A 24,471-nucleotide genomic window follows, 5' to 3' on the forward strand; every position below is an offset into this window, starting at 1 on the left:
GGGGCGACTAATCTCCCCTGCCTTCAGCCGGCTATAATGAAAATCGCCGCCGGGAAGGCACTCGGAGCGCTTCGTTTTCCAAAGTCACCCGAACTTTCCTCGTGAGGCAGAGGAGATTTGTCGCCGGGCGACTAATCTCTCCAAATCTGATTGTGTGCCCTGACCCTAAAGGAACAGTTTAGTGTAAAAATAAAAACTGGATAGATAAGATAGGCTGTGCAAATAAATAAAGTTTCTAATAACTAATTTTCAGCTCTCTAGCTCTGAGTTAGTCAGTGCCTTGAAGGGGGGGCCACATGGGACATAGCTGTTCAGTGAGTTTGCAATTGATCCTTAGTATGCAGGTCAGATTCAAAAGCAACATGTATGACCCATGTGCCCCCCCCCCCCCAAGTTACTGCTTGGTAATCAGGGTGACCAATCAGTGGAAGCCAAGAGAGCTGCAAAGCAGGAAGTAGTGTTCTGGCTATTATGTTAGACATCCAGTCACTCCAGCCTTTATACATTACATTTTTGTAACTATATTAGAATTTTTTTTATTTTGCACAGCCTTTTTACCCAGTTTTTATTTTTATACTGAACAATTCCTTTAAGGGAGGTCACTAATAAAACATGAATATCCTAAACTTTAACAAAGTAAAAAGTTTACATCATGCCATAACTTCATGTGCTAGATTTTTATATCATAGCACAATCTTAAAAATTTTATGAAAGCTAGAAAACAAACGCGCTCTACATTCACAGGATTCAGTCAAAGGATATGGGACAAATGACCTAGTCACTACATATTTAATAATAGCAATGACTGCACAAACGTAGTTTGAAAATTAATGTAAGATAGAGTATTTAATGTCAGTGTGTGGTTACAAAATGCCCATGATTTTTAGAATTCTCCCATCTATTAGTGATTTTTTTTTCTTTTTTTAAATAAAGCCCTGTTACCAATCACCAAAGTTTTGATGCTTTCGAATTCCCTAGAACAGTGTTGTCCAACTTCTGTGTTAACGAGGGCCGAAATTTTTCTGGCTTACGTGGTGCTCACTGCAGAGATATCACTCATTTTTGAAACTTTTAAGTCATATTAAAACATAACCTTAAATCCTCCTCCACTGTGGATAACACTCCACCACAAGCACATAATTAAATACCTTAGGAGCCCCTAATAACAATTTCCAAATGCTAACAAGTCCCCTGAAGAAACAAGGTTCTTGTCCCACAGGTATAACACACAGTAGCGGATATTCACAGGGAGCCTAGGGCAGGCAGAGTGTGGCACCCACACGGGGAGCACAGGGCAGGCAGAGCATGGCACCCACATGGGGAGCACAGGGCAGGCAGAGTATGGCACCCACAGGGAGCATAGGGAAGGCAGAGTATGGCACACACAGGAAACATAGGGCAGGCAGAGTATGGCGCACACACAGGGAGCATAGGGCAGGCAGAATACAGCAGGAGACAGGAAAATCTATCAGGACCACTGACAGAACAATGCAGGAGTTTATGGTCTGAATTTGAGGTATAAACAATGCAGGGACCAGTGAATCTCAATACAGATACTTTTTAAAGCTTACACAAGGTAAGAAGCCACAGCTTATCATATGTCCAATAACGGCCATGTTAATTAGCCTATTATAACTAGATTTTGCATCAGCAGATAAGCCAGCCAAGAATTATGTCTCATTCAAGGCTGTCTATAGAAAAATAGCTAGATAGATGCAAATATCCCAGATTTATCCCCAAACCGGGTTAAGCATGACCGAACAATACTTAAAAACCCCACTGCTGCAACAATACCTATTGTTTAATGTATTAATAAACTTATCTATTTCTTATATTTGACTTTGGAACCAAACATTTATCTACTGGGCAGACGGGATAAGAATCTTGATAACATGTTGAAGACACCTCCAAGCCAGCTCACACGAATGAAGGTAAGCTTGACCCACTGATATGCATGGATCACAAAACCATAAAAACCAAATTGCTGCCCCACAGCTGTATAAAAAGCAAAACCACTTACATCTTTTAATCGCAGTCACACTTTTTTTTTTTTGCACTTTGTAACTGGCCCCTAGAATCGGTCCTCTCCAGGCAGGACTTAAACACCAAAAATGCCTTTACAGATCAAACTATTGCAATAATTTGGCACTGGTACAACCAGCACTGCAGGAAATTGCATCCATAAGGATACTGCAAATAACTTCAAAGGAGAAGTTAGACTTTCATTTTCACGGTTATACATTCTTTACAATTAGTAATTTTTTAAAAAATATTGTTTGACATGCAGGACCCCAAATTAGTCATTTGACAGAATCTGTAGCACTTATAATCCAAAACCATGAAAAACTCTACTTGTTCAATAATGAGGTTCACAGTTGACCCAGAACCATGCAGTGATATAGATCCTCAGTATCCTTCTTGCAAAGAATAATTTATGATTGACATAAGGTAGTCAGCTGCATCTAGAGTCAAGTCAGGATTCAGCACAAAGAGCTGCACACGTAACTAAAGTGAACTATGCTATATTACTAGATATATTGGAGCAACACATCACCTTCACCTTGCCTGAGCTGCACCATTCAGTAAAGGTTTATCTTATTTAAATACAATGTAACCAAGAACGATAAGCTTCATTTTACTATTTTTTTGTAAATTTTCTTGCATTTTTGTCATGAAAATATTAATAATTCGATTTCTTAAGGGCCATAGTATAATAAATCTCGAAATTCGAATTAAAACTCGAATCGAGTTTGGCTAATTCACAATACGAATTTGAGAGTTTTGACCAAAAACAAAATTACAATTTTCACTTCGACCCTTAAAAAATGTCCCCATAAGGTATAAGACTGATTAATAAGCACATCACTACAGACCAGGATTGCAAATGTGTTTTGGGTATAATTTAACAACAATTTTTGTGTATATGATGCGGCTATGGCAAGAACATAAACAATAATAATAATAATAATAACAATAATAATAATAGTGCAATCAATATCAAGCAGTCCTTTTCCAGCCGTTGCTTTCACTTCATTAAGTGCTGCAAGCATTTCAGACGGATTCCTGTAAGGCAGCATTTTCACTTCCCTTCACTAGACACTTAATAGCTTGTCTGTGCATTACACAAAGTAAATCATCCATTCCCATTTGCTAGCCTTTTCTGCTTTGGTCACCTTCTTCTTATTGTTCTCCTGTAATGTCCCTTGTGTAGGAGATGCTTTCATATCATATTATTGAAGGCACTTTATATATTTTGTGCTGATCTCACCCACTGTGTAAGCCTTTGCGGGCTTCTTAATAAACACCAAACAAAACAAGCTTGTGGGTTTTAAAACATGTATTGATCTATTACGAAAGAGACAGAGACAGAAAGAGGTCATATTGTCCTTACAATTATTTCCTATCAAAATATTAAAATTAGACACTGGGGTATACTTTAACGTTCTGAAATATGCGGACAGGATGCTTGTCTAGTAACCAAAAGCAAGCATCTCTACTGCCTCAAGTGCAGCGATCAGAAATTAAATATTTGGGGCGTTTTTCCCTCTTTTAAAGGGATACTGTCATGGGAAAAGTTGTTTTTTTTCAAAACACATCAGTTAATAGTGCTGTTACAGCAGAATTCTGCATTGAAATTCATTTCTCAAAAGAGAAAACAGATTTTTTTTATATTTAATTTTGAAAACGGACATTGCGGCTAGACATATTGTCAGTTTCCCAACCGCCCTCAATCACGTGAATTGTGCTCTGATAAACTTCAGTCACTCTTTACTGCTGTACTGCAAGATGGAGTGCTATCACTGTCCCCTCCCTCCCCCCCCCCAGCAGCCTAAGGGCAGAGACACATGTGGAGATTCGGGTTGATTTAGTTGCCCGACAAATCGCCTCTTCTTCAGGCTTGTAATCTCCCCAAATTGCCTTCCCGCCGGCTAGAATCTAAATCGCCAGCGGCATGGCACTCTGAGTGCTTCGTTGTCCGAAGACACCTCGCGAGGAAACTTCTGTGAACTCTGCTGGACAGATTCCGCATGGAGGTGCAAGTAAAGACTTAGGAGCATTTGCCTGGGGTAGCAGCTAGGCTGGGTGGGGAGGAGGGTCTATGTCTGGTTTTTTAACTTTAGGGTTTAGCTCTCCTTTAAGGTATATTTTCCTGAGTGGGCTTTCTTAAGAAAATATTCGGCACTTAAAAGCTGCAGTTACTTTCCATACAGAAAATAAATGTACAGACTGTTTTATAAAATGACAAAGTTTGACTCTACAGCACTGGTTAAAGGTATAGTAACATCAAAAAATTAAAGTGTTTTAAAGTACTACAAATATAATGCAGTGTTGGCCTGCACTGGTAAAACTGCTCTGTTTGCTTCACAAACACTACTATTTTTTATATAAACAAGCTGTTGTGTAGCAATGGTGCAGCCATTTAAAGGAGAAAAGGCTCAGGTTACACAGCAGACAAGCTCTGTAGAACATAATGTTATCTGTTATCCGCTATTTAAACAGCAGCTTGTTTATATGAACTATAGTAGTGTTTCTGAAGCAAACACATCAGTTTTACCAGTGCAGGTACACGAGATGTTCATTACTTTGAATCACTAATTTTTTAGTGTTACTGTTCCTTTAAATGACAGCTTGTTGCATCCATTAATAGTCAAAAGGCTATGTTAAATCAGCATCTAACAAATTTAGTCTACTATACGGGTCTTTTTGTGTAAAATCTCTGGAGAAGCTGGTTACCAAAGAGGCCAACTTGCCTAATGAAAATATTAGGCCATTTTGCCTCGCACAAAGATACCATGTATTTCCATGCTCTTAAAGTAGGACTACCTTCTTAAAGGGGACCCGTCACCCAAACAAAATTATTCCAAATCCTATTTTATCATGTTAGTCAAGCAAAATGAACTTTAATTACACTGTATAAATAATTTGAATATTGTTTCCATCAGTCTGGGAATTCATAATTATAGCAACCAGGAAGGAGCCATTTTGTGGACACTGTTATTAAGGCAAGCCTTTCATCATCTCAGAATCTTGTTTGTGCACCAGGGGACAGGGACCCAATGTCCATCCCCATGCCCTGGTTACACAATTAAATCGTTAAGAGAGCTGGGGGAATGTGAGGAGAGCGGTGATATCTAGGAAGTGCTAAATGGAAAGTGAAAGTAATTGCTTGCCCCGCCTCTATGCCTAGGCATAGAGGCGGGGTAGGCAATATTTGATTGACAGCTGATATTTTTAAATGAGTTTACAACAGATATGAATGCTTTAATAAAAAAAGAAATTGATTTCATGTTTAATTTAAAAAGGACTTTTATTATACAGATTTTTATGTCTGGGTGACGGGTCCACTTTAAGCCACGTCTCCAAAACTATCCTACCATCAGAGTTATTACACAAGCCTTTAAATTACAAAAAGAGATGTAGGAACTAATGAAAAACAAAATATGTAGCTATGTACAGGCATAGTAAGATTTGCAAGAAGTTATAAAATCATTCACTTTCAAACACAAAGATACATACATCATAGTGTGTGTGTGTGTGTCTGTCTGTGTGTGTGTCTGTGTGTGTGTCTGTGTGTGTGTCTGTGTGTGTGCCTGTGTGTGTCTGTGTGTGTGTGTATGTGTATCTCATTTGGCTGACCTGCCAGCATTTACAACTGAAAAGTACTTTGCATATGCACTTTATTGTGAAATAGGTGGAAAATGGTTTAATTATTGGCTTGGCACTTTTCAATTCTTCTTATTAAAATGCTTCAACTTGGCACACATCAATTATTGTCTTCCAATGAGGAAAACGTGAATTCAACAAGAAGGAAGTCTAAACATCCACCAATGTGTAGATAATGGACAAGAACAAAGGTTTAGCTATGAAAGAGGAAACTTTTAATGCTAAACTACACATGGATAGCGATAAGGTGTTCAGTGAGTGCAGTGGGTGTTTCATCTTTTTCTTGCAAACTCTAAGGGCACTGGCACAAGAGGAGCTTTGTTGCCCTTGATAAATCTGCACTACCATGGGGAACAAAGGCCTCCCACTTGCATAATCTTGTATGCGATTTTTTTCCTTGCCATTAAGCTGGATATCCTATAGGGTCTGGCCACACGAGCAGATGAAAATCGCCTGGGGGAATGCACATGCATGTGGTCTGGATTATTAGAAAATCATAAATGTTACAAAAAGTGGTCTACGCCACACTTACAAAGCCATGTAGCTTTGACAAAATCAGCAGTGGGTGCCTGAATCAGGTCTAATAATGGCTGGTTTTCAGCCTGCGCATCTTAGCAGATAACTTCATCCCTTGTGTGGCACTAGCCTTAGGGTACTGAACTAGCCTTATAGTGTTGGAAACCAGACTCTATTTACTAGTACAGGTATGGGATCTGTGATCTAGAACCCCATTATCCAGAAAAGCTATGAATTACAGAAAAGGTTGTCTCCCAAAGACTCTGTTTCATCAAATAATCCACATTTTATATAAAGGATTTCCCTTTTCTCTGTAATAAAACAGTACCTTGTATTTGATCCAAACTAAGATATAATTAATCCACATTGGAAGCAGAACCAGCCTGTTGGGTTTAATTAACATTTAAAAGTTTTTTTGAGTAGATTGAAGGCATGAAAATACAAATTACGAAAAGATCTGTTATACGGAAAACCTCAAGTCCTGAGCATTCTGGAGAACAGGCCCCATATCTGTATTCGGTGTATTGATGGCTTTTCCCCTAGCCAGAAAATCTGAATATATAGGCAAGAGTGAAAGAGACGACAAATGACTTAGGTCAGTGCATGGCTCTGCTGACTACACACCCCAATGTTATCAGACATTTCCCCTAATTATGCGAGATCACCCTTCTTGGCCTCTTGATAGGAAGTTATATTAGGAGGACAAGAACAGAATATACATTTTCAACCTGTGTAGGATGAAAGAAACACCTTCACTGAAGCTAGAAAGAACAGGGAGAAAAACAAAACATTTTTCCAGTGTTCACAGTCTGGCATGCCCTCAAATATGTGTATGACAACCTGAATACATTTACTGGCAAACAGAAATAAACAATTCCATATCTATACCTCCCAACATATCATATCCATTAACAGTTTCAATAGCCTACAGTATAGGTAATAACAAGAACTTACTTCACAGGAATCAGATGGTGGTGGTATCAGAAAGGGGGAAAAAAAGCAAGAGCGCCTACACTTAATTTTCTCTAATAGTGAAGGACTAAGATTCATGGCAGGGTAAAACCATGGGAAGCAAGTGGGGTGAATTAGGAACCACACAAAATATATATTTTACAGCCCTTTGCTTATTTATTGATAAGCATAGTTGAACCTATGAGAAAAACAATATTGGGGGGGGGGGAAGACAAGCCCTTTCTTCATCAGGCTTAATCTACTTTATAAAGGGTAGGGGCTGCACAGGGATATTACAAAAAGCAGCTAGAAGGACAAATAAAGACTTGCAGTTGTCATACAATATTTAGTCAGAGGTATATATGTTATAACGAGAGAAATCAGGTCATAAGATAAAGCAATTAGTTATTATTCTGACTGGTTTAGCGACAAGTATAGTTTCTTGCATTCAAGCAAAGAATGTACAGGCTGCTTTGGGAAATGGCCTTAAGCTGCTATGGGCAGCTGGAAATCTTTTTCTTCCTTCCTCAAGAAATATGTTGTAGTTTTATTTCTATCACTAAACAGGAAGTGTTTAAAGATGTATTTCCCCACAGACGGAACACACTTATAGAAGAGGAACAACTGTGAAACAGCATGAACTAGAATATAAATATAATGGAAAAGCAAATTACTAGTGCATGATAGAATGGTATTTACTGATCAAATGGGTTTTATGCCTTCCAACTGTCACAGTCTCCAGTGAACATTCCTAGTTAGCAGATACAAAAAGATATAACTGCATAGAGCTTCCAAGAAAATGCATGGTCAGTGGAAGATTGCAGGTAATGCATTGCCAACAATACAATAGATGCATTGAATGATGTTACCATTTTGAATAGAGGATGGTATAGATATTTGCATGATATTGTTCTGTACTGTACCAACTGCTCCAGGGTATAGAAATTCCAATCCGGTTTCAAATATTACAGGTCATTTTAGAGCAGTAAATATTCTAACATTTTCTCCACAAATGTTCATTTTGAGAGTAAGCAGCTTATTGCGTTTCTATAGGAAACTATATGTAGCAGCTATTAATTGGACACAGGCTTCAGTGTACAGGGACAGAACAAAAAACTGATCAGATAATGGGCACACAACAACAACACTCTGATAACTGACCAGTCGTCAACTTTCAAAATATCTGAACATGCAGGTCCACCTTTAGGTTGTTTACCTGTGTTCAACATAAGTTCAAGGAATGTGGCTATTATTTTAAGAAAGAAATGTATTTACATTTTTAAATGGGTGATAATGGCACTTCCTAGCAGCAAACCATAGGGAAAAAAATGTGTATCCACTAGTGGTATCACAAGTGTTTTTATTCCATGTGATCCAGCTTGACACCAATTGACACCATACACAACATTTCGAGGAGGTGTACTACTCAATCCCTTCCCCACACCTGATTTGTGTATGGTGTCAATTGATGTCAAGCTTACTCACGTGGAAAAGCAAGCTTTTTATGCCCCTAGTGGATACACATTTTTCTTTCCTAAGTATAGAGTTGTGAAAGGGCTAGCAGGGCAGAAGAGAATAGGGGGGAAACTACGTATGACAAATTTACCAGCAAGTCACTAAGAAAGACCCACCTGGTCTATTCTGCAGTATTATAAAAACTGGTTATAGAAATACATACACACATGTGGAATGAAAGGGTTACTAAACTTTGCATGAAAGTAAGCAGCATTACATAATCTTATAACTCAATTCAAGGAAATCTAATTAAGTAGAACAGGATTTTGTTTCAACCTGAAAGATTAGCAAATGGGATTTTCTTATCTACATCAAGTTTGCCTTGACAGATGCAGCATGGTGGCTCAAAGGCAGCTTGTGACCAAAGCCAGTATAAATTAAATTTGCTCATACTTGTAAGAATTCAGTAGGTTGTGCCGGGATCATATACATTGTAATTCCATTGCATGGTAATGCAGAATTGTAAAGTAAAAATGTGACATTTTTTTTTTTTTATTAGCCAAAATATCAGGCCACAACTTGGACTGTACAGCATTTAAAATAAAAACTCTTACAGGCAACTATGGCCAGTCAAGCAAAGGCAATTCTCATACAATAAGAATGAATGTATGGGCTTTGGTGCTGAATTATTGGTTTATTTAATAATGGACTCTACAAAAATCAGCCCATGTGTCATTAACTTTATTCTTTGATTATTGTTTTAAAAGGGGTTGCTCACATTTAATAAATACATAGGCCCAAAATATTCAACTTATTTAGTTGGGCTTATACGAAATATAAAAAAGGGGCAACAATAAAATTGACACCTTACATTTTATGGATGCTAGGGTTAGTGACTCAGATAACCAAATAATAGATCCAGATTTGACAGATCTATTATATTGCAGGTTATCCCCATTTAGGAAACATGCAATTTTTTCCACTCTTGCAACAAAAATATTTATTGTTACAACTATTGAAAATAATTTCAAGATATGTAACTTTTTTTTTTCAATATCAGCTAGTATGAGGATCCTTACAATACAGCGACTCACTTGCTAAAATGTCTCGTTTTTATGTTGCAACATAGATTGGATATGCAATAAACTGATCCCACAGAGCACGGACTACTTTTTATATACCATTAGTGTTTTATAGACTAGAGTTTCCAGCAATGGTCCAAACAACACTTAATAATGTCTGGTGTTTTAGGACAATGACTAGCAGAGCATTGTCCTAATACACCAAAGCCATTGGGAAGAGATCAAAACCATAACCTGTGAATTCAGTATAAAAGTACAAGATCCCAAAGAGATAGCATAAAAAGTTTTTAATTTATCATCTTGCACTGAAATTAAAAAGTATACATAATTAGAAGAATTTCAGAAGCTGCATTTTAATAATTGATGCATGGCCCAAGGGTGATGGGAACTTCAACCAATAATTTAAATTAACCTGGAAACCATAAGTAACAAACACACCTTTATCCAAACAGGTAAGGCAGCATGGACAATGTTGACCCTACTAAAGCACAGTCTGATCACTTACGAGAGTTTCAGGGGCAGGGCTGATGCATACTTACCAACATTTTGGAAAGAGAAAAAGGGACAAAAACATTTTGACCACCCCCATTTGTGTGACTACACACCCTAATTACCATGTTAATTTTACAAAATTTGACAGGTTATGAAAGTCTAAACACATTTCTGTGGTTCTATTGTGTTATTACGGTTTTGCTAATGAAGGTGAATTGCCCTTTAAAGGAGAACTAAACCAAACTGCAAGTCAGTGTTTCCCCAAGAGACCTGCTTATCTTAAATTGTTACAAAATTATCTAAGTGCATCTGCCACGTATTCTGGACTCTCTGCCAAAAGCCCATTGTGTTTCAGAAACTTTGTATCTTTTTCTGGCTGTTCAGTGCAGGAGATCAAAGAGAAAGCCAGGACATTTCAGTAAGAATGACTGTGGGGTGAGCTGTCAAAATCGAGACTGTTCTGCGAAACAAATGGGACGGTTGGAAGGTATGCGAATGGTTAGTGTTGCATAATTAAATGAGGCAAATAATTAGCCCACTATAAAAATAAAATACTTTTTTAATATACTTAACTATTAAGTACACCATTTACTTAAAATCTATAAATAATAATTTTTTGTATATTCAAAAAAAAAAAAAAAAACCATCACTAGCTGTCATTTAAGTTTGAATAACAAGTATATAATTTGGGGGATCAGCGCATTTTGGACTATACAAAGGGTACACAGTGAAAAGATCTAGTGTGTAGTCCTTAACCCCAGCTGTTAGATAAAGCAACTCATTTTGGTGCAGAGTAAAAATAAAGGCACTTCCGTGTCCAAAGTTAAGGTGTGCTGAAAAATTATTACTTGGTGACTGTCAGAAAGCATAATTCAGTTTAGGCAATAGATTTGGAATTTTACCTCAAAAAGGTGGATTCATATGAATACAAACAAATGATATGTTCAAAATGACCAAATCTTTATAGGAGCAAGAGAACAAGAATCCCATGTACCCATGGTTTATACATACATACATACATACATACATACATACAAGGCTGTGCTTAAAGTAGCCATTGGAATCACAGGCACAGGCATTATACAGTACTAAAGTTCAAGTTCTCTTGAATATGCGATTGCTGCTCTGTCCTATCTTGAACCTGGTACATCAGATGTGACTGTAATTATGTACAACAAAAACTCAATCAACATTTTCTGGAGCTCTTGAAAAATGAAGTCTGGACCTTCCCTCACTGTTGACCATATTTATACAAAACAAAAGTTGAAAGAGCTCTAAATGGGAATTTTTTTAACAAAATCCACAAACTGCAGAGGAAGTAATAAAACCACAATCACATTTCTGGAAGGGGGGGGGGCGTTCCTATGATCACAGGCTGGCAACTTTATCTAAAAGACGAGAAGCATTAAAAAAAGTACAGAACTTTTTAAAAAAGCCTACAAATATTATAAATAGTTAGGTTACAAGATGAAAAGATATTTTAACTCATCCTGGTAATATACATGTTCCAGTTAGTAGCTCATCTGCACCTATAGAATGTTTGGCTCTGTGCTTTAAAGGAGAAGGAAAGGTTAAAACTAAGTAAGCCTTATCAGAAAGGTCCATCTAAATATACCAGTAAACCCCCAAAGTAATGTTGCTCTAAGTCCTCTGTCAAAAGAAACACAGAATTTCTTTCCTTCTATTGTGTACACATGGGCTTCTGTATCAGACTTCCTGCCTTCAGCTTAAACCTCATTGCCCTGGGCAAAAGCATGCTCAGTTTGCTCCTCTCCCCCCTCCTCCTCCCTTCTCTACTGTAATCTGAGCCCAGAGCAGGGAAAGACTCAGGCAGGAAGTGATGTCACACCATGTTAATACTGCAGCTCCTATCCTAAACAAACAGAGAGTTTCTAGAGCTTTTTACACAGGTATAGTAAAACATTCTACAGAATAAATATAGCATTCTAGCTTGCACTATTGCAGCTAATCTATTGGCAATAAAATGCCTCCGTAGCTTTCCTTCTCCTTTAAGCGATATCAGACTGGCCCACACAGCAGAGCATTACATGGAGTTACAGGCCCATCTCATCTTGATCCATGACCACATAAACTTCTGACCAGTATCATCAGCCATACAGATTTTAGAATATGGTTGTTAAAATACTTAAAGGGATACTGTCATGGGAAAAAAAATTTTTTTTTTCAAAATGAGTCAGTTAATAGTGCTGATCCAGCAGAATTCTGCACTGAAACCCATTTCTCAAAAAACAAAAACAGATTTGAAATCTGACATGGGGCTAGACATATTGTGAATTTCCCAGCTGCCCCAAGTCATGTGACTGATAAACTTCAATCACTCTTTACTGCAAGTTGGAGTGATAACAACCCTCTCCCTTCCCCCCCCCCCCGCCCAGCAGCCAAACAAAAGAACAATGGGAAGGTAACCAGATAACAGCTCCCTAACATAAGATAACAGCTGCCTGGCAGAGCTAAGAACAACATTCAATAGTAAAAACCCATGTGACACATTCAGTTACATTAAGAAGGAGAAACAGCAGCCTGCCAGAAAGCATTTCTCTCCTAAAGTGCAGGCACAAGTCACATGACCAGAGGCAACTGGGAAATTGACAAAATGTCTAGCCCCATGTCAGATTTCAAAATTCAATATAAAAAAAAATCTGTTTGCTCTTTTGAGAAATGGATTTCAGTGCAAAACTCTGGTGGAGTAGCACTATTAACTGGTGCGTTTTGAAAACAACATGTTTTCCGATGACAGGATCCCTTTAAACAAGCGAGAGTGTAATCAAATTAATCTCAAGTTCTGTCCCCTCATACAAATCATATAACCCAGATAATTAATCAAGTTAATAGACAAATTCATGTATATTCGGCCAGCTATAATTAATTAATAAATGAATACCGGTAATGTGCTTAGCTGAAAATGTATGAGATACCATCCGTCCATTGTTTTTAGATTGTGGTGCTTGCTGGGAAAACTGGTGTGACTAAGGATTCCTTGCTCTGCATGCACAGAAGTAGCTGCTATCTTTTCTTTTGTATAGCAACAGTGAAAATGTGGCCTTCCGATTCTTTTTGTCGAGACTTTTTTTCCTGTACAGCCAATAACACCGTGTTGCACTTAGGACAATGACACACAGGGAGATGTGTTGTCCATAATAAAAAAAGAAAAATCTCTACTGCAGGTGATGCAAAGATTCAGTTTAATTGAAGGAAAATGCCTGTGGTAGCAGTATAAAAACTGGGTAAATAAATAGGCTGTGCAAAAAAAAGTTTCTAATAGTTAGTTAGGCAAACATGCAATCTATAAAGGCTGGAAATAGCCAGATGACTACTTCAGGCTTTGCAGCTCTCTTGACTTCCACTGATTACCAGGCACTGACCAATCAGTTACTTGAGGGGGGGGGGGGGTCACATAGGTCATAACTGTTGCTTTTGCATCTGAGCTGAATGCTAAGGATCAATTACAAACTCACTGAACAGTTATGTCCCATGTGCCCCCCCTCCTCAAGTCACTGACCAACTCAAGAGTTAGAGAGCTGAAAAGCAGGAAGTAGTGTTGTGGCTATGATGCAGCTTGGATTCAAAGATGAAGAAAAAAGGGCTGTAGAGTATCATAATTGTGAATCCAGATGTACGTTGTGGGGTTGAGAGGATTCGATTTTTCTTTGAATTGTTAATCAGGAGGTCAAATAAACATTACAATCTACACACCTACAAGTTGGTCTCCACTCTATGTAAGATTACCCAGTTTACAGTATGCATAATACATTTCATGTGAATTGTAAACTTTAATTAAAATGACTGTCAATTCCACCTCATTAGTAGAACTAACAAGCTTCAATAAACCTAATCTAAAAAGGACTGGGATATGAAATTTAAGAACCATAGGAGAGCCTTGGATGCCTACAATCCAACTCCTGCTGTTTCTTAGTGTTTTCTACTCTGCAGTTATCTGCCAATTTGTTGAAACACGGTGTATTGGATTGTCTAAAATGTGCTCATTTGTGCAGGCTTGGGTTTTATTTTATAGATATTATCCCACTCATGTAACTTATTTTTATTAATATTTCAATATTTGTTTCGTTATTAGTATATGTTTAAACAATGCATTTTCTGTGTTAGTTGATGTAGTTGCTGTCTAGTTTGTTTTGCTTGCTACAGTTTCTCCCCTAAATAGCCACTATCGAGTTGTAACAAATTTAGCTAGCATACAGTACACACTAGCCCCTTTCCTACTTCTAAGTGGACACTACAAGAGAAGGCAAAATCAAAAGAGTCAGAACACCTCTACAATAGCTAGGACTGTTGAAGTTTCAACAGGAGCTCCAGGGGTATATTTTAAAGGGGTAGTTCACTAAAAATATAAATTTTACCATTTAGTATAGAATAGTGCAATGCAAGATATTCTGTAATTAGTTTCCAGATTTTGTTGCTTATTTGATTTAATTTGTTTAAAATTTTTAATAGTTCATGTTATTTGAACCGTTCAAATGTACTATTTTTGATTCATTACTCCAGCAACCAAAAAGCTGTAGGTCTGAACATAAAGATAAGCAATAAAATATTTTAACATAAAAATTAACCAAGGTCTCATAGTTAATTTTTTTGTTGTTGCTGGTGGGTCTCTTTGCTACAACCTGAAGAACAGTAACTTTTATAAGAGAGATAGTAGCTAGATTTTAAAGCAGCAGTTCTCCTTTACAAAAATTATCATACCACAAATAAATTACTTTTTTAATTTGCATACCATTTTTATTTTAACATAAAGCTTTTTAAATGTATGTATATATAACTTAAAGCTGTAAACCTTTGCAAGGATTTGCAGCTCTGTAAAGTCTTACAATAAAAGTGCACACAGGGTGGAAAAGTAACATAAGTGCAATAAATAAGGATAAATAGAGAGAGATTAAGTGCCATATGGCACGAGAGAGACAACTGGAAGGAGGTTCCTGCCCTGTAGTGTTTTGTTTAGTTTAAACATGTTTAATTTTCATCCCTCTTATAAACTATGTAAGGCAGCAGCTGAACTGCTGAATTTGATATTAAATTGATAAATTTCTCAATAGCAGAGAAATGCCGGTAAGCAATGTATTAATTGTAACCACACTTTAGGAAGCATGTTCAGTAGGCAGGTACTGAATTGTGTGAAATGTATCAATGAATATTCTGATATACAGTAACAAACACTAACCGTTTTGAAAAGTCTGCAATTTGGATTATGATGCCTGGGAAAAGAGAGGGCTAAAAGAAAACGCTTAAAGAGGATGTCCACCCTAAATTAGGTCTAATGAAAGAAACTTTCAAATATAGATGTATTATGCATTTTCGATGGTTTTAAATGTATTGTGAAAGCAGTATCTGTTCTTTCCATTCTCTTGACTGTTTGCTTGACTTCCGCCCTTCAGTTGGCTTTTCTTAAAGGGGAAGGAAACCTCGTCGGCGCTAACCCCCCTCCCCCCCTCCCGTGTATTGCCCCCCCTCCCTCCTCCCCCCTGGCCTACCCCTCCCGCTGGACAAATGCCCCTAACTTGTTACTTACCCTTCTGCGCAGGTCCAGTCCAGGGAGTTCACAGCCGACATCTTCTTCCACGCGATCCGCTTCCTCCTTTGACCGGCGCATGCGCAGTAGGATCATTTCGCCGGTACGATCTACTGCGCATGTGCGTGACTTTTGGCGCATGCGCAGTAGATCCGTACCGGCGAAATGCTCCTACTGCGCATGCGCCAAAACGCCGGTCAAAGGAGGAAGAAGATCGCGTGGAAGAAGATGTCGGCTGTGAACTCCCTGGACTGGACCTGCGCAGAAGGGTAAGTAACAAGTTAGGGGCATTTGCCCAGCGGGAGGGGTAGGCCAGGGGGGAGGAGGGAGGGGGGCAATACACGGGAGGGGGGTTAGCGCCGACGAGGTTTCCTTCCCCTTTAAGTCAAGACTCCAATACCCACAATGCCATGCAGGTTTGTTATTTTTCTCAGGCTTGTCAGGCACAAGACACACAAGGAATTGTAGGACCTGGAGTCCTGGTTGGAGAAGGGCCGACTACTACAGTCTCGAGCAGCTTTGTTTGTTTCCCTGTAGAGCAGCCGGCGCATGTGTAGAGATTCGTATCCACAGCAGTCAGACCAAGTTGGTTAAGGGAGAATTTCACTGCATACAGTCAAGTTTCTTATAAAAACATTACAGATTTATTATTGGGGATAGGTTTCATTTCAGTTAATAAAGTAAAAATGGGATTTTATTTTTGCCTTTACATCCTCTGTTTCCATCTCCAGCTGCAGGAACAAAGATCATGGAGCCAGATTTAAACAGATAAACTGGGATTCTCATTGAAGGATTATATTGCTGCAGCCATTGGTTCTGGAGAAAAACTATAAAATCTACATTAGATTACATGACAACACAGGACCCAGTGCAGTGTGCTTATTCTGATTACTAAATCAGTCTTGCAGTATCTGTTTCTGGCAGATAATATTTGACTTGGGCTGTTTTAATAATTTATGATGATCCCTAACCCTCCCAACAGCAGCCCGGACCACACTGGGCATGTGCAAAGATGTTTACCATAGTTACAAGATGGTGACCCCCTGTGGCCAACTTTTAAAGCATAAAACATTTGTTTAATTAGGCTTCTAGTGAAGTAAATTCATGTTTATGCTTAGGCTATGTATGTATATATATATATATATATATATATATATATATATATATATATATATATATATATATATATATATATATATATATATATAAGCGGTAGTAGTGTTTCTGAAGCAAACACACCAGTTTTATCAGTGCAGGGCAACAGTACATTATATCGCCATTCCTTTATATACCGTTTTATTTTTTGGCGTTACTGTTCCTTTAAAGAGCAACTAAACACAAACCCTCCTTTGCAAGCTACCAGCACTAGGAACAAACAGCCAATGAAAAAAGAAATGTCATGGATATAGAGATGACATTGCAACTTTATATATTCCTTCAAGCCCAAAAGATTAATGAAATAGAGGTAGGGGTAGTCCATTTTTAAATTAGCATTTAGTATGATGTAGGCAGTGATATCTGGAGGCAATATGCAACTGGCCTTCATTTTCTGTGGATTTTTTTTTTTTTTTTCCCTAACAGCATTCTAGTTTTAAATTTCAGCAGCTATCTGGTTCAATATACCCTAGCAACCAGGCAGTGCTTTAAATAGAAGATAGATAAGAGAGTGCCTTAGACGAAAGTGAAGTCATAAAAATAAAAACAAAACCCTGTGGCTACACAGCCTGAAGAGGCAGAAATAATAATTCAAAAACTAAAAATGTAAAAATGATCGATAGAAAAGTTCCTAAGGAAAGGACATTCAATAGCATACGAAGTTAAATTTAAAGCTGAATTACCCCTTTAATTAGTGGCTTATGCACCTTCTGAGTAACGCCAATGACAAACAGACAGTAAGCTGCACATACTTCCACTAGCAGACAATGTGTGTATAAGAGGAAATCAGCAATCAGAACCAGGATATTCTTCCTACACCCCACCCCAAGCAATGTCACCTGTTGTAGCCTTAAGGTGGCCATACACGGGCAGATAAAGCTGCAGATATCGGTCGTTTGGACCGATTTGACAGCTTATCTGCCCGTGTATGGGGGCTTCAGACGGGTCTTCCCGATCGATATCTGGCCACGATATCGATCGGGAAGGTTGGATTTTTACCCGACCGACCCGTCGGAGCCGCTTGGCGCATCGTAATTCGATCGTTCGGCCATACGGCCGAACGTTCGAATTACCCCCGATATAGCCACGCAGTTTAGTGGCATATCAGGGAAAGATCCGCTCGTTTGGCGATGTCGCCAAACGAGCGGATCTTGGAGTCTATGGCCACCTTAAGTTATTTCTTGTTCCCAATGAGTGAATGCTATAAATAGTCACATTGTAAGATAAGAAAAAAATAACGCAGTGTGACTTCAGTCTAAAAACAACTGGGAAGGATGAAAACAACTGACAAACATACAGAAGTATACAATTTCACCACCTAGTACTATGTAGCTTGCAGAAATTGTATTGTGGTAGAGTATTTACAGTGTCATGCTCAAAGGTTACCTTTTCTTGTAAAGCACACTTGTCGTGCCTGTAAAAGACACACCATATTTCTTTTCAAAAATGGAACAAGAGCATATGCTTAAGGTGTTTTTTTCACTCATAATTCAGAGTTAATGAAGCACTTGCATGGGGTAAAAATAACCCAGTTTAGATCAAAGGTTAATTGATCAGATTGGTTGAGGTCTATTTCAAATCCCAGGGTTACCTCAACAGACAATTTTTTTTTTTAACACAAATCTTAATTTCGAATTCTATAGAGGTTTATATAGAGTTGTACGTATGTATGTATATTTTTATCTATATATGTACACAGCACTGTATTGCAGAACAACAACATAACAGAACAAACAGGGACCACTACAAAAATAAATATAGGTGTTAAATAGGTAAGATGATGAATGTCCCTGTCCTGTAGAGCGGACAGGTTGTTACAAGTTATTGTAGAATCACTTTTCAGCTGTTTTTACATGTATTTTTTTTTCTAGACCAATATGAAGTAAATATAGAAAAATAACTACCGGTACTTGGGAAATATTCTTTTCTGAGCACTTGTGTCTGTAATTTTTCAAACATTTTAATTTTATCACTCTCTATTACAGTTACAAAAAAAAAAGCAAAATCATTTTCATACACATAGTTGAGTTGTTTTCAGAAATAAAGACTTTTTTTAATTGCTTTCCATTTTTTCTTTTTTTACTATTTTTCCAAAATGTAACTGTCTCTGGTGTTTGAGTCTGGCACCTCAGTAATTCAGTTTCAGACTCTAAACTGTTACAAATTTGCAACATTTTGTTGATAAATTCCTAAGCAGTGTCTCTGGAGTATTAGCAACTATTGTATCAGTTGTAACAGCTGCCTTTAATGAAAACCAGGGATTCTGCTCAGCATTGACAAAGATAGGAAGTGTATCAACTAAATGTATTAATTTAAAACAGTTTAGAGGGTCCCAGAACAGCTTTATAAATATGAAAAATTTGACTTACACTTCAATATTAGAAAAACTGGCACACATAGAAAATAGAAAGTAATTGGGAAAAGTCTTTATTTATGGTGAACTATCTGAAACCAACTGAACGGAAAAAAGTGTTGGAAGGTAAACACCCCCTTTAAAAAAAAAAAAAAAAAAAAAAGTAAAATAAAATACTTAGGCCCACTGTGACAGCCAGTTGTGCAGACCATGCATATAATGCATAGTGCTGAAAATGGGCGTGCCAATTCATTTTACTGTATAGTATGAACAATGCACAGGTTTTTGCTAAAATGTTGAATAACTATACACTCCCCCATAGACAATCTCCTTAGAAGTGAGTCATTTAGGGAAAAACAAGTCAGCAAAATGCACTTAGTAACCTTGACAGCAATGAGTATTTCCAGAATATCCTTCAGGTATGTAAAGGAAATAACCCTTATTTAAAGATTATTACATTTGTCAAATCTTCCAATTGGCAAACGGTTAACCTGATTTCTTACTCAAAGGCCTGGGACACATGGGCACTTCTAACACATCATTTAATTAGCATAAAGTCACTAGAATGCTTTTGCTGGGCCTTCAGAGGCTGCAGCCATGAGTAACAGTCTCCGCTGACACATTAATGCAGCTTTTGGAGAACGACTAAATAATATTAACAATCAATTTTTTCAATTTAATAAATCTTGCCACCCCACCACCATTGTCAGCATTGCTTTTAAGGCACATGGGGAAATGCCAAGTACTACAGAATAGTGAAAAGTTTCTAAGGTCACTTATCAGTCACCTTAAAGGAGAAACACCACCCTACATAGAGCCCCCTCCACCCCCAGCCTAGCTGCTACCCCGTTCAAATGCCCCTAAATCTTTACTTACCCCTCCGTGCAGATTCTGTCCGGTGAAGTTCAAACCAGCCATCATCTTTTTTTTCGGTAATCTTCGGAATGAGAGCGAGAGCAATGCATGTGCAGTTGGAGCAATTTTATGTTTCGCGACTACTGCGCACGCGCAGATACTCACGAAAATTGCCAAATCGCCGGACTCATTCCGAAGATTACCGAAGCGGCTGAAGATGGCGCCCATGAACTCCGCTGGACAGAATCTACAGGGGTAAGTAAAGAGTTAGGGGCATTTGCCCGGGGTAGCAGCTAGGCTGGGGGGGGGAGGAGGAAGGTCTATATAGGGTAGGGTTTTTTTTATTAAGGGTTTGTTTCTCCTTTAAGTGCATTATATGTCTCCAATACAAGTGGGGGGGAAATAAAGGTATAGCAATCCAATGGTATTATGAAAAGGGGTTTAGAATTAATGTATACTGGCAAAGAGGAACTAATATGTTCCGTTTTACCCTCTGATATTTTTTATTCCTTGGGTTAATTTTTCTCTCAAGTGAGGCAACTTTGGGCGACTTCAGAAACCGAAGCGCTCTGAATGCCATTCCACCTGCAATTTCCATTCTAGCCGGCGGGATAGCAGGGGAAGGCAGTTCAGGGAGATTAGTCGCCCCGAAGAAGAGGAGATTTGTCACCAGGCGACTAATCTCCCCGAATCTGACCGTGTGTCTCTGCCCTAAACATGAACAGCCATATTTACAACATACAATTGGCTAATGAGTGCATGTAAGAATATTTTTGGTCATTTGTTATAGGGGGTAAGAGGAGATTGTGCCTAATTTAGCACCACCTACTAAGCTTCTGTTAATCACAAATGGGCACCGAGTCAAAAAAAAATTATAGTATTTCATGGTATCATGCAACCTTAGTTTTATTTCAATAAAATCAAATTAATCATCTACCATCTTTTATGCCAGTTGCCAACCAAGGATATGATTTTATTGAAAATGTTCTTTTATCTATTCCTGTCAAAGAAAGCAGTATGGCAGTATGGCAGGCGGCACTGAACTATTATTATTATACGCAAATAAAGATCTGTAAACTGTAAAATACATGCCTAGCAAACAGTAGTAGATAAAGTAAGCTGTTCTTAAAATGGGCATACTGTAATTATACACCAATAATCCTTTGGCAGACCTAGACCTGTCAGCAGGTATCACAGAAACATTACAAAGTAATAAAAGCACATTATATCAAGGCCAACCTGTATTAAGAAGATTTGAAAAAGGATATCCTGTTTCGGGTATATTTTAAATACAATTCAGTGTAGGTTCTGCCCAAGTGGAGGCAGTATGAACTTTAAACTGCACGAGTTAAAGAGTGAATTCCTCTTCTCTAGGCTTAGCTAGTAAAGTACACCAAAACACCATTTAAAGGAACAGTAAAAAAAATTTGTTTTTTGGTGTTAAAGTAGTGAAAATATAGTGAACTGTTGCTTTGTGCTGGTTTGTCAGCTTCAGAAACTACAATAGATTATATAAACAAGCTGATGTTTAGCCATGGGGGCAGCCAATCAAAGCAGAAAAAGGAAGGCACAGGAAACACAGCAGATAACAGATAAGTTCTGTAGTATACAATGGAATACTTCAGAAGGTATATGTTATCTACTGTGTTTGAATGGCTGCCTCCATGGCTACACAGCAGCTTGTTTATATAAACTATAGAAGTCTTTCTAAAGCAAATATAGCAATTATATTAGTGAATGGCAGTACATTATATTTTCATTCCTTTAAAACACTTTCATTTTTCTTTTTGTTACTGTTCCTTTAATAGAAAAAGGGCTATATACACTAACTTTAATGTCTCAGGAGCAAACAGAATTCTGTAATTTAGTAAAGCCTCAAATACGGCTGCAGCCATGACAGCAGAACATAAAAGTCAGATGAACATAAGCATACAATATATAGTACATAATATATAAAAATAAACATTCCGTTATGCAAAAAATATTAAGACACATCTTGGTGAATCTTCACAACAATGCCTTTACCAGTGCAGTATCTGATATTTTTAATAAACTAAACTTCTCATTAACAAGAATAAAAAAAATCCAACGGTCCAAAATCTATCTTTTGTCCTATACTTAACACGGAGTGCATTATTAATTGGGGCCTGTCTGCTCCCATCACAGTCTTTGCTTGTTTGATTCTTTTCCTGAAAGCAAGAAAAATTGTACTACAGTTGTTAAAACTATTCGAGTCATACAAAGAAAACACCAATTTGTAATTTTTTTTTTAACACAAATGGTATAGAAGGTAACGGAAGTTTTTCGTGCATTTGCGGGGGTTACTTTTTATAAAGCTGTGCTTATTGCCAATGAGTCGATAAAGCTCATATTAGTTCAGGGCAGCCAGTTGAAGGCCTAGCTGCTTTTCTTTCTCAGCCTGTCCAAAAGTTCCAAAGGTGTTTTTCCCCCATTATTTATTTGTTTATTTATTTATTTGTTTGTTTGGTAATCCATCTGATCACAGAAATCTTTTAGACAGTACTTATGTTGCACAGTGAGGACAAAATAATGCAAATCTGGTCAGTGATTAGGAAAGACTTAGGTGTAAATATAAAAAGTGAAAGTATAGCTCATTGCTGGCCAGGAAAGCCACACCCACAAAAGTGCATGTCAATATATATGGCATTTGCCAGCTCCTCATTACCCTACTCACGCAGGGCAAACTAGGCTGTCGACTAGAGTAACGAATACTGAGTGGCAGGTTGTTTTCTCCTTTTAACCTCCCATCTGCCAGTACATGCAAAAGACAATGCACAATACTAGCATGTTATTACAAACAGGTATAGAACTGGTTTGGCATTATTAGAACAAAATAATCATTCCAAAATATTAAATCTCTACATTGAGGTCTAAGAGTGAATTGATTTAATGTAGCTCATCTACAAAGGTGATAATCTGTATATTAAATTGCACTTAAAATAACAATATCATGATGTAGTTTAGTTCCATTACTTTCACATGATCCCTTCAATTTACACATTGCCTCAAAACCATTAATGTAGATCCCTCATAAAACAGTGTTGATCATATCTATGGGCAAAAGACATTGGTACAAGAAATTGATTATATATTTTTGTTGTTTTTTGTTTTTTTTTTAAATTATACATTCACACACCTGGAACCTGTTATTGAAAATGCTAGGGACCTTGGGTGTATCCAGATAAGGGGTGTGTGTATGTGTATAATTTGGATCTCCATACAGTGTCGGACTGGCCCACCAGGATATCAGGATAACTCCCGGTGGGCCCAGGTCAGTGGGCCTCTATTTTCTAACCATTTGGTCTATTTCATGGTCATTCCATATTTCTTTTTGGGAACAAAGAGATTTAATACTGGAAGAATAGAGTTTAGCATGTAGAGGAAAGAGACTAGTAGAATAAAGAGGTTGAATGAGGAGAGGAGGTATAATAGTTTGGAAAGTGCCCCTTTTGCTTAAGGTTTTCTGGGGGGCCCTTGGCACCCCAGTCCGACACTATCTCCACACCATAAGTCTAGAAAAGAAAAAAAAAATCATTTAAACATTAAATAGACCCAATAGGATTGTTTTGGCTCAAACAAGGATGACTTATATCTTCGTTAGGATCAAGAACAAGGTACTGCTTTACTACTACAAAGCAATATTTTTCTTTTTAAAAACATGAATTATTTTCTAGTTTTCTGGATAATGGATCCCATACCTGTATACACATGCACTCTTATATAGCTCCATGTCCTAATGCCACCTTCACTGGATAGATATAGATTTTTTATATATATATATATATATATATATATATATATATATATATATATATAACAAAATGCCATTCTTTCAGGTATGGTTAAACTAAGACTAGAAGCAAGTCAAGACTTCTCTACAAGAAACAAAAAGAAGGCCCATATAAAAAAAAAATGATACTGCTGGGCTACATATTAAGCAATGCAATCCTGCAGTGTCCATGTTTGATAAAGGCAGGAGTGATTTTATATATATATATATATATATATATATATATATATATATATATATATGTGACAGATGAATGTGTAGATGGAGAGGCAGAGATAATGTTACACCTCGGCTCTGTGTTGCACACTGTGTGCTGCTCCTACTTGTCTCAGGGGGATGAATGGGCAGAAGCAGTAGTAGGAGACATGAAGTGGGAGGGAGGGTGCTGGGCACACACACATGTGCATATGACAAGGCCACACAGCTACTTGCCCCCTGTGTGTGTGTGTCTGTACTCACCGAGCAGGAGGAGTTTGAGTTCCCGGCGGGCGTCTCTCTTATCCCGGCGGAGCTGTCTCTCGATCTCATCGTTAATCCTTCGAGCTTCCTTGGCCTCCTCGCTGAGGCAGCACGCCATGATGGACTCCAGAGTCAT

The 24,471-nt window shown here is 37.8% G+C and overlaps 1 protein-coding gene across 1 annotated transcript in view; it reads right to left on the reverse strand.

The window, feature by feature from the left end:
• gnaq.S (guanine nucleotide binding protein (G protein), q polypeptide S homeolog) overlaps positions 1 to 24,471 on the reverse strand; it is a gene marked incomplete at its 3' end in the record, with an annotated part of 46,862 nt that extends 22,391 nt beyond the window's left edge. The window contains 1 exon segment of the mRNA NM_001090560.1: positions 24,336 to 24,471. Coding sequence (NP_001084029.1) covers positions 24,336 to 24,471 — 136 coding nt within the window.

This window comes from Xenopus laevis, chromosome 1S (assembly GCF_017654675.1).
Source record: "Xenopus laevis strain J_2021 chromosome 1S, Xenopus_laevis_v10.1, whole genome shotgun sequence".
Classification (NCBI taxonomy): domain Eukaryota; kingdom Metazoa; phylum Chordata; class Amphibia; order Anura; family Pipidae; genus Xenopus; species Xenopus laevis.